Raw genomic sequence first — 11487 nt, 5'->3', positions numbered from 1 at the left:
GTGTGCAATGACCTTTAGGCATGAAATGTTGTATTCACTTTGTTTCTGGGTCTCCCATTTTCATGCAGAATCTCCTCGAAGGACACTTCTGTCCCTTCACACAGGCATGTCCTGAACTTCTCCGTAGGCTGATCACAGTTGTTGCCTCAACACATTGCTCTGGTCCTTAAACAGTTCCTTTCAAGAGTCAAATCACTGTGGAATTCCTCAGTTGCTCCTTGAATTCATGGTGTGGTCCATAATGCTACATCTTGCTTCAAGTTCTCCATATGCAGTAGTCACATGGAGAAGACTGAAAGTGACTAGGTCCCAAAGAGGCGTCCCAAAATCCTGGTCGGATGAAGTCTGTTCCGTCTTGAGGAAGAGTCTACACTTATCCCAGCTAATCGGAGCTGTCTTCTCGCCCATAATGGACGGAGGGATTGCTTTATCTTTAAGTGGGATCACCATGTCCTTTGATCCCTAAGGTTCCCCGTCTCCTTGTTTGACAAGGAACCTCCCCTCTCCAGACAAGGGCTTAGTTTCTCCCCAAGCCCCTGTAGCCGGCCCTGGCTCAAGGCTGCTGGGATTGAGAGCGCTCTATCTTCAGCATTGGCTCTGTGTTCTCGGAGTCGCTGTGGTGCTTTCGATCTCTCGGCTGCTGATCCCCTTTTCCCCCGCGGGTCCAGGAGGGCGAGCGGACGTACCCGCTGTGGGGAAATCTTGGTAACGGCGGCTGATGGCGATCTGTGGGGCGAACTTACAAAACCAACCAATGAAAAACAAATCATAGCCAGTCACAACAATGATAAGGCTATAGTTCTGTTCCAAAACCTAGTGTAATTCCTGCCTAGATGCTATTTTAAGGGACCATATAACATGAAGACTCTTCATGAACGGGTTGGCAGGAAGGCTGAGAACAAGGGTTCATAGAGATCTAGAAACCTGAAGAGTTTACTTTCAACCAACACACCTGTCTGTGATTATCAAGTGCTTCTGAAGATCTTAATTAGCTGGTTGAAATGTGTTTAATCAGGGTTGGAGCTGAACTTTGCTGTAAGGTTGATCTCCAGCAACAAGATTGGGAACTTCTGGTTTGGAAGTTGTCTTCTAAGTTGCCTTTTTTGGCCTAATATTTAAGTACTTTACACAAGAATTTCAATCCACCTCTTGACGTGTTTGTGTGTTTGCACTGATTTGACTTCCATAGGAAAAGCATTAGTACTGGGGTAGCAACCCTGCTTCTGTAGGGCTACCATCCTGCAGAGTTTAATTCCAGCCCTAAGCAAACACACCTGGACCAGCTAATCAAGGTGTTCAGGATTTCTACAGGCAGGTGTGTTGAGCAGGGTGGGCTATCCCTGCATTAGTGGGTGGTTTTAGGCACCCTTTCCTGGAAGACCACTGTCCAGTTTCATTCCAACCCCAATTAAATACCTGAACCAGCTAGTCAATGTATTGAGGATCACTAGAAACTTCCAAGCAAGTCTGTTCAGGGCAGGTTGGAGCTGAACTTTGCAGGACGCTGACCCTCCAGTAGCAGGATTGAACACGCCTGGTTTAAGGGAAAGGGCATACATAACATTTTCGTTTTAATTTAATGAAATGTCTTTGTCTTGTTGTGTACAACTCGAAAGGTTAATGACATAATTGAAACAGTTTGACCTGTTGACAATGGTGTCAACAGGTCTTTAAAGAGAGAGAGATCTTTAAACCAGTCACTAATGACGTCCCATGATGCTTTAGATGATTGCTGCCTAGAACGCATAGCAGCTCACTAGGTTTTGGAATAGAGTTCATATTTGCAGTAACAAAGCAACCATTTTCAATGAGTGCTGGTAATCTGAGGTGACATGAGCGACAGGCACTGTTGGTGTTCAGTGAAAGCTCAGTTCTGAGTAGAGTGATGCAGGTTTGACGTCAGTTTGTTGGCCAATCGGCAGTTCGCATCACGCTGGTTCCCTCGAGAAAAACCCAATAGGATTTTTCCAAAGGCTTTTGGATTATCTCTTAAAACAAGCTCTGTGATCAACTAAAGTTTGATATTTGCACGTTTTGTCCATCAAGATAATTGTCACAGATGAACACAACTTTTATGAATTTTGAAGCCTAAATGCAATCGCCAGAAGTAAAAAGCTAAAGGTAGGCTATAAACGAACTACACCACAGTCCCACGAATTTGTCACCATCACTAAGCTTCCAACAACCCTTTCAGTTTTTATCTAAATTTTTTTCCCAGAATGCTTGAGTTAGAATAGTGTATAGGAGCACAATTATAAGCATAAGGATGCTGTAAAAGCGTACTGAGTTTTACCTGTTCGGCGTGATGACGTTCAATCTCCTCGACAGACTCCGTAGTCCAACCTCTTTTTTCAAAATCACGAGTGGGGTAATACTGATGCATTTTATGTCGTAGAATAAAGCGTGGAAGTGTCTTGAGCTTGTGTTCACCACATACCTTATTTCAGCCATTTATCCAAAAACCCATTCAAAGAACCCATTGACTTCGGGACCATGGAACCGGAAGAGCTAAAATGCAACTCGTTTTTGCATTTTGGCCTACAAAGTTATGACCTGCACCACTCTATATAGTTGTAAACAACAGTTAATTCAGGATACCTACTAACAACCAAAAGTAAAAACTTAAGATGACCTTTGGTTTATTCGCTGTCATCGTGAGCACCTCTCGGGGGCCATTTTAAGCACTGCCAAGTTGGGCCAAGACAAATGTTATTCACATAACTTGGAGAAAATATAAGGTAATTTAAAGTAATGCTTATATTGCTCAGAGTTGAGGATGCACTGACATTGCCTCATAGTTTAAATATTTAATATGTACACATTTGTGCACTTCAGCTCAGAACTTAATCAAATAATAATGTGCTCAGTGTAGAAATCCATGGAACCGACTGTACAAGTCACCAAGAATTCAACATTCTCTACTCAAAACGTTATCTTCTGTTTTCTTTGTCTTGCTACACAGTGAACATTGTGTCGTAAACAATAGTGCTGCCAGAATGAGTCCTAAAACACAGAAACTAGCTAGCATTTTTGCACATCCGGTTCCCTTGTCCCAAAGTCAATGGATTTTTGGTTAAATGCCTGAAATAAGGTCTATGGTTAACACAAGCTCAAGAGATTTTCAAATTTTGTTCTATGAAATAAAATACACCAGTAAAACCCCACTCTTGAAAATGTCTGTTGTTAACAAGAGGCTGAATGGGACTATTGTTGTGGACATTAAACGCCGTCACACCGAAAAGGCAACACTAGTGTCATTATACTTGCTCTCTGGCAAACTGTTCTAACTTGTAGATTTTAAATAAAGATTGAAATACCAGTCAGAAATGACACATCGTTTAAATAATGGTATAGTTCGTTTATAGTCTAACTTTAGCTTTTTACTTCTGGCCATTGTATTAAGGCTTCAAAAATCATAAACGTTGTGTTTATACTGTATGTGAAGATGATCTTTTATAAGTCCCACTGTGGTGAAAATCAAGTTTTTAATGTTGTTTATGTGGTGCTTTTAATATGAATAAGTCAATTCATAAGTCGACACCATTGCTGAGTATTTCCTCCTTAAAACTGCAGTGAACCAAAGACACGCTTTGAAATCGCTGGTGTTTCTGACGTCACAAACTACCTTGTAACCAATCAGATCAACGTGTGATCGTCAACCAGTGGATCTCTGAGCTGAGTGAGTGAGTGGAGGCGGGGCTCATTTACATATTCATAGAACCGCGCATACTAAATGAGGCAAGGGTGTCGAGTTACATTCAAGATATTTTACAGGCATGACAGATTTTTTTTTAAGGATAAAACATTTAAATATGTCATTTAGGAGATCGGTCCTTGGCCAATGAAAGCTACGATGGCTGATCGAGACTTGTGTGATGCGAACCTCCGGGTTTGTGTCATCCCTGCATCACTCTATTTATCTTCTGAGGACTGGAATGATTTCGCTAAATAACTTCAAATCTGATATGGTAAATAAAGATCTGTGAGTTGACTCACTGGCAGGGGACTCAGTGTGGTTCTCCTCGTCCGAGTCGGCGAACACCTCCCCGAGCTCCTGGTCAGACATGTCTGTGAGCTCCGTCAGGTCCAGGAGGTCAAAGTGCACCTCCAGAGACGACACACTGCTGAGGGGCTCTGAGATCGGGCACAAGACATCGACACTGAGGCCAGACCACTGGTTCAGAGCAATCACACTGTATCATTCTTCACTCAGACGTGTGCACTATTGGATAGAGCTGCACGATTAATCTTTTAAGGGATATTTCAGGATTTAGCATTAAGCTTTGTATTAGTAGAAAACCTGTAGTATTTTCAAATTACCGTGCTTTCCTCCCTCATATCCCCCTGAGACGAGACATTTATGTATTTTTTGTCTGGAAAAAATGCTCCGATGACGCAAAAATCGTCATTTTGCGTCATCGGAGGATTTTTTGGCCAGAGGCGAGAGACTACAGCCAGTAGGAGGAGCTGTCCCGCATGTGTTCAGCCCGCCCATAGAGGGCGGGATCTCACTCACAGAATGTGCACATAGTGTCAGCCATCTTTATTTCGAAGCTAAGCTAACAGGCTCTTGCTCTGTGGAGTGTGGAGAAAGCTGAGTAGTAGGGGTTACCATCCTCTTTTTCCCGGACATGTCCGGCCGTCGAGATCGTCCAAAATGTCCGGGATTCGGCTTTTGCTTTCTGCGGTCACCATTCATTGTTTACATGCACACCTTTTGTTTCAATCTAACTGAATTCACTCCGATTGGTGAATCTGAATGTAGTGTTTACATGAACGCTAAAAAAGTGATCGGTTGATGTGCGTTTTAACATTGCTAAGAAAATTCCCGCTCCTCCGTGAGAGATACTAGACCGGCGCGTCTCAGTAATGACGCCACCGGCCTCGCGCCGTTCTCCCGCGGCCGTCAGCCTCGTCCTGCTCGCCACAGTAAACATGATGAATGGCGACTGTAGAACGCAAAAGCCGAATCCTGGACTTTTTGGCCGATCTTGAAATCCCGGGCAGACTCGTCACGGAGACTCACTAGTAGCCTAGCCTTGTTGTTTCCAAATGCGCTCTCTTAACGGTAGCCGTGGTGTAGGCGTGGCCTCGTAGAGCAGCGAAGCAAGTGCATTCTGGGAGTTGTTGTCTTTCATCCACATAAGCCAAAAATACATTTTCTGGCTTTTCTCAGTCTAGAAAGCTCCAAATTCAAAAATAATTTCACATCTCTTCTACATAAATGACCCATTTTAAATACACATTCATCTTTCCAGAGGTGAAGTATCCCTTTAAAAGATTGTGATCTCGATTCAAACACTGACGCAATCTCATTATTAAATGACTGTGATTCGGCTCTGTCTATTAAACCTTTGATAAAATCACACTAGAACAGTTAGATATGTGTTCTGATCCAGAGAGAGCCGTTGTCATGAATAGATATGAAACCGCTTCAGAAACTGTCTTCAACATCACAGAATCATTATTTCTGTCTTACAATAATTCTAATTATCACAGAAGAACTGGGAGAAAAGTTTATAGTTCAGATTTAAACACTGATGTCTACAGTAGTGATCAAAACAGAGCAAATCTCCTTTAGAAAATAACTTGACGCTTCAAGGGTTAAATCATTACATCGTAATTTTTGTCATTGAATCATTGAATCATTCCTTCAAGAGATTCGTTCAAAAACGCTGATTCATTCAGTAATGAAACACATGAAGTATTTATGAGTGAGTCATTGAATCATTCATGATTTCAAAAATAATTCAGATTAATTAAACACTTTAAACAGACTGCAGCAATTAACATTTGGTCCGAACCTCTAGTAAATTTTGTTTAGTTGTTTGTATAGAATCGTGGAGGATTGAATCTCTGTTTGAAACGACAAACAAAAAAATTGTGATTCTTAATTTTTCCAGAATCGTGCAGCTCTATTATTGGGTGAATGTAAATGTGTCTGGCTTATATTTCTCCCCCAAATCAAAAGAAAATAAATTACATGGAGACAATTTTTAAACCATTTATTAATCTAGGTCAATGTTAATGTCTATTGTAGTGAAAATGCTGTGACAGAAAACAATCTTAATTGTCTTAATCCTAATTCTTTCGATTAGGGGCAGAATATGACCCAGACGTGTCCTCGACAGGTTCACTCACGTCGTTTCTCTGTGATCAGCACCTGGCTGCCATGATGGGACGGGGTGCCAACATGCTCTCCTGAGGCATTGTGGGATGCCTCGCTGGTGAGACTGGCAGAGCTGGAGGACTTCAGAAGCTTCTGGAACTCTCGGTCTCTAAGTGGCTCTACAAGAAATCATAGAACATAGATTATAAAACGGTTACCACACAATACAAATATTAAAGCCAAATAATATGTATCAATGCAACTTTCATGAAGTAAAATCACTAAAAGCCTTCCTTCCGCTGGAAAAAATAGTCCCTAACCATGAACAGCAACAGAAGTTACATTATTTCACCATTAGATGGCGACAAAGATGAGTGAGTCAGTCAGTAGAGAAGACTTTTATATTGAAAGGATTGAAAATTGTGATCACGGAGAAGCAAAACGCGACTGACAAATGACTAGCAGGCATTGATACAGATTTTTTTTTATTACGAATATAGGACTGACCTGGAGGAAAATGCTAGGCCTATATCTACTGTAAATGCAGGCACACTCACTTACTCAATCTCTTTACTCTACTCTATAGACCTTCTGTAGCCCCGCCCCTTTTCAGCGCTGCGCTCGTTGTCTTTTGTCTTCCGGTTTGTATTTCCACAGTGATTTGACGTGTTTATGAATGAACTGCCAAATAAAAAAATCTTTCAGGTCTACGTTAAGACATCTGCTTTAAACATTACAATGCACGTGATAACTTTCATTAACTCTACAATAAGTAAATCCACTTCACAAGCTAATTAGTTTCGACAGCGATGCCATAGAAATATCAGAGAATGTCTAATAAGGGGAGAGCTTCCACTCTCAGTAAATGTCCGGCTTCTGAACTGGTTGCAGTTCCACTCTGGCTCCACATGAGGGCGCTCACAGGACGAGTGCAGAGTGAATGGAGGTCAATGGCGCTATACCCTTCAAAATCCACTTTTCTCAGGATATAATTTTTTGTCTAGTAATTTGAATGTTGTATTCGAAAGGAGATGCATAGAAATTACACATTGCTGGGTGTTAGATTTTTTAGAGTCGCTTTAAAAAGTCTTTTAAAATGTCAGTGACGTCATACACATCGTACGACCAGAGATACTGCTTTACGGCAATCCTTCACTTCACTCACTATACCGGTGTTCAAGGACAAGCATTAAGCTGGTTCAGATCATACCTATCTGACCGCTACCATTTTGTCTATTTAAACGGAGAAAAATCGATCATAACTCCAGTAAACTATGGAGTGCCGCAAGGATCTGTGTTAGGCCCTCTATTATTCTCAATATATATGCTGCCACTTGGAAATATTATAAGGAAACATGGAATTAGTTTCCATTGTTATGCTGATGACACTCAACTATATATTTCATCACGGCCGGATGAAAACGCTAAATTATCCAAATTGACAGAGTGTGTTAAAGATATAAAAGATTGGATGACGCACAATTTTCTTTTATTAAATCCAGATAAGACAGAGGTAATACTTATCGGTTCAAAAAACCGCCCACAAAACCTCTCACAATACAACTTTAACATAGTAGGGTGTCCTGTTACTTTATCCTCTACAGTAAAAGACCTGGGTGTTATATTAGATTGTAACTTGTCTTTTGAAAATCATATTTCATATGTTACAAAAACAGCATTTTTTCACCTTAGAAATATTGCTAAATTACGTAACATGCTATCTGTCTCTGATGCAGAAAAGCTAGTTCATGCATTCATGACCTCGAGACTAGATTACTGTAATGCTTTATTAGCTGGTTGTCCTGCATCCTCAATAAACAAGCTACAGTTAGTCCAAAATGCCGCCGCTAGAGTTCTTACTAGATCAAGAAAGTTTGACCATAAAACACCAATTTTATCATCACTACATTGGTTACCTATAAAGTTCCGTATTAATTACAAGGTATTGCTACTGACTTATAAAGCCCTAAACGGCTTAGCTCCAGTTTATTTAACGGATCTTCTATCGCCCTATAATCCATCGCGCTCTTTAAGATCACTAAATTCGAGGCTTCTGGTCATACCTAGGATATCCAGATCCACCAAAGGAGGGAGAGCATTTTCACATTTAGCACCAAAACTCTGGAATAGCCTTCCTGATACTGTTCGTTGCTCAGATTCGCTCTCCCAGTTTAAAACTAGATTAAAGACGCATCTCTTCAGCCAGGCATTCATATAATATTTTAATCTTACAGTTAAATCCGGTCTCTACTTCATAAACGCCAGAGGAGAACTGGCCCCCGACTGAGCCTGGGTTCTCCCAAGGTTTTTTTTTCTCCATTAGGTCACCTAATGGAGTTTTTCGGTTCCTTGCCACTGTTGCCTTTGGCTTGCTCAGTTGGGGATACTTAATTTGATTAATCGATTCAACAGTGCTATTGATCTGCATTACCAAACGTGGATGTTTTACACCAGAAACAAACACTGATGTACTATTTTATTTAATACTGTGAAGCTGCTTTGATACAATCTGTATTGTGAAAAGCGCTATATAAATAAAGTTGACTTGACTTGACTTGACTTGACTCTGGTGCTTTCGCGCTCTGCACTTTCTTTTCTCTCGAGGCATCGACAACACAGCTGACACAGGTAAACACACGTGCTGGAAGAGTTTTTGTTTTGTTGTTTTAAAAGACCATCAAGCGGTATCTCTGGTCGTAATCAGTCCTTCACTGACCAATCAGCGTTCATTAGCAGAATGCTAGCGTGTTATGGGCAACAACAACTCAACCTGTAAGATATCGAAAGGACATAAGTACTCGTTCATTCAACTTTCGACCTATAACCCATGTTGAACTTGCAAAACCTACACTCAAATCTGAGATTTCTCAATGGCAATTGGGTGAAAGAGACTAATTTAGCCGTCTAGCCCCATAGACTCCTATTCATTTTGCACTCATGGACGATCGCCCCCAGTGGAACTCTGGTGGAACTACAACCAAAATTCGGTACAATAGGACTTAATAGGGACTAAGCCTGCCCACTCCCTATTAGGCTCTCCGTAGATGGGCTCTGGAAATATACAGAGTGACCTCAAAACCGGAAGTTCAAAGACAATATTCTAAAGATGCTTGTTTCTCTGGCACATAACATCTATAAGCTTCAATGAATACTATCAATGAGAATACATGTTTGCATTGCTAAGAGTGGTTGCTAGGGGTGTTGTGTAGTGATATATAGAATCGTTGTTTTATGGGGAATAAAACACAGCTATTGACCAATCAGAATAAAGGACTGGATTCTGCTTTATTATATACGGTAATTTATAATGTGTATTTTTTGACCATTGCACAATATTAGTGTGTTCTGTGTGGTAACCAGGTCGTTGCGATGCAGTTGCAGGGGGTTCTGGGTACTCGTAAGCACATAAGTTGCCGGAGTATTGCTATGCGGTCGCTAGGGTGTTCCTCATGTCCCGTTCTCTAATGGGGTTTGCCAGCGGTTGCCAAAGAAGTGAAACAGAAGATGCTTGTGTTTCACTGACTGTTTGAAGAGCTTCCAACCATCTATTGATTTCTGGCGGCAGCAGTCAAAGCAGACAAGCATTTTAGACGGTTGAAAGCAGTTCAATTACACACATGGGACACGAAAACAAGTGGACGACTGGATCTACCTCTGTATTTTTGGAACACAAATATTATACGCTAAATATTTTTTTGCTCTTAATACCATTTAATTAAATATATATATATTTCTAAATATATATATATATATATATATATATATATATATAACTCACCCTAAAACTGACTCAATACATTACGTAGATAGAAATATTTAAAGTTCCCCTATTATCCTTTTTCTGAACTGCTGAAACAAGTCCTCAGTAATTCCCGTCTCACTTCCTGCTGAACTGCGTAGGTTTATAACTAATTTGCATAATGTCAGTCTATGGTCTTGACTGGCTGAACAGCGTCTCTTAGCTCCGCCCTCAAACACTGTAGTGTATCTGAGACTGGAAGAGTTTGGTTCGTGTTGTTCATGTCGAGAAGACGCTGTTTGCTGCTGACAAAGCAAATCCACTTTGATGAGACTGATACGGTTCGTATCACTGTGTGTCAAGAGCTGAGATTCAGATATGATAATGAGCATTTTGTTTCTGACCAATCAACAGACTGGGCCATCTGACCAATCACAGCAGAGCAGTCTCTTAGAAAGGCGGGGTTTAGAGAGACTGAAACTTCGAACGAACCGTTTAAGACACTGAGAAAAGAGCTGATTCTGCCATGTATAGTGTTTTTGGACCTTGGATGCATGTAAACCTATTGTTGGAGTCTCCAAAACATAATTAGGAACCTTTAATACGGCATATGAGGGTAATTAAGATAAACAGAAATACAAAGCATGTGTTCTTGTATTCGTCTGTGGCATTGTGTGTGGTTTTGCGAGGCTCTTTTCCTGTAGTAGCAGCCGGGGCTGAGCTGACTGTGGACTCGCAGAACACCAGGGCCAAACCGGAAACTACATCAAGACATTTACATACAGGTCAGAATGCATGACTGATTGTGTTAGTTATTTCACATTATATTAATGTGAAAAAAAATATTATAATAATCACACTACATTAACATTAAATTGACAGGCCTTGACTTTGTGAGAAGACGTGAGCAGAAAAAGATTACATCCAGCCCTATTTAACAGATTCATCCAATTCTCTGTGCATAAACTTTTTTTTATCAGTCCCATAACATCCCACATGTGAAGAATCTATAATGTGATGGTATAGGGAGTTTTCCAGCTGCGCCTGTTCTCCGCAGTCTGCGGGTCATCCCTCCCTCACACACCTCTCATTAGCCCACACACACACACACACAGATCCCGCTGGCTGCTTCTCTTTCTGTGCGTGCCAGTCATGCAAATATTGGTGCAGGGATTGCTATACATTGGTTAATTCCAAAAGGCTCTCCATCTAAACCATACACACCGAAATGAGCTATATTTTTAACATCACCCAGTGGTACCCAAGTCCCATTGTCTCAAAGTAGCCCCTGCAAAGATGCAACTCAATGTCAAATTCTCAAAAAAAATGTGCATCCAAAAATCCCTCTTGCTCATGACCTTTCACATTTACTCGCATTTGAGCTATAGTAATTGTATTGCTATAATTCATAAGCCTCCACCCTACATGCATCCAAGTTGCTGTGCCTTTTCCCATGTGCATGAATGCCAAGCACTACCGGCTTCTCTGACTGCCTGCTTTGTCTGAGCGCTGGAGAATAAAGGACATGGTGGCGGCTCGTACAGCGGGCTATTGAATGCAGTGGGTGTGTGTGTGTTTAAATGCGTCTGAAGAAATGTTTGCTCTTACCTGCAGCACTAGAGTCTGCCTGAGCCTCCAT

General features: G+C 41.1%; 1 protein-coding gene across 1 annotated transcript; it reads right to left on the bottom strand.

The window, feature by feature from the left end:
* Positions 1-553: 553 nt before the first annotated feature.
* dbndd1 (dysbindin domain containing 1) lies at positions 554-11487 on the bottom strand (the record flags this gene model as incomplete). Its single annotated transcript, XM_081356002.1, has 4 exons — positions 554-738; positions 3997-4134; positions 6142-6288; positions 11457-11487. 4 exons carry the CDS (start codon positions 11485-11487, stop codon positions 554-556), a joined length of 501 nt encoding a protein of 166 aa, XP_081212128.1.

This window comes from Scardinius erythrophthalmus (assembly GCF_964197995.2).
Source record: "Scardinius erythrophthalmus genome assembly, chromosome: 24".
NCBI classification, from domain to species: domain Eukaryota; kingdom Metazoa; phylum Chordata; class Actinopteri; order Cypriniformes; family Leuciscidae; genus Scardinius; species Scardinius erythrophthalmus.
Note: the sequence above shows the minus strand (reverse complement) of the source record. Positions and strands in the feature narration are given on the sequence as shown.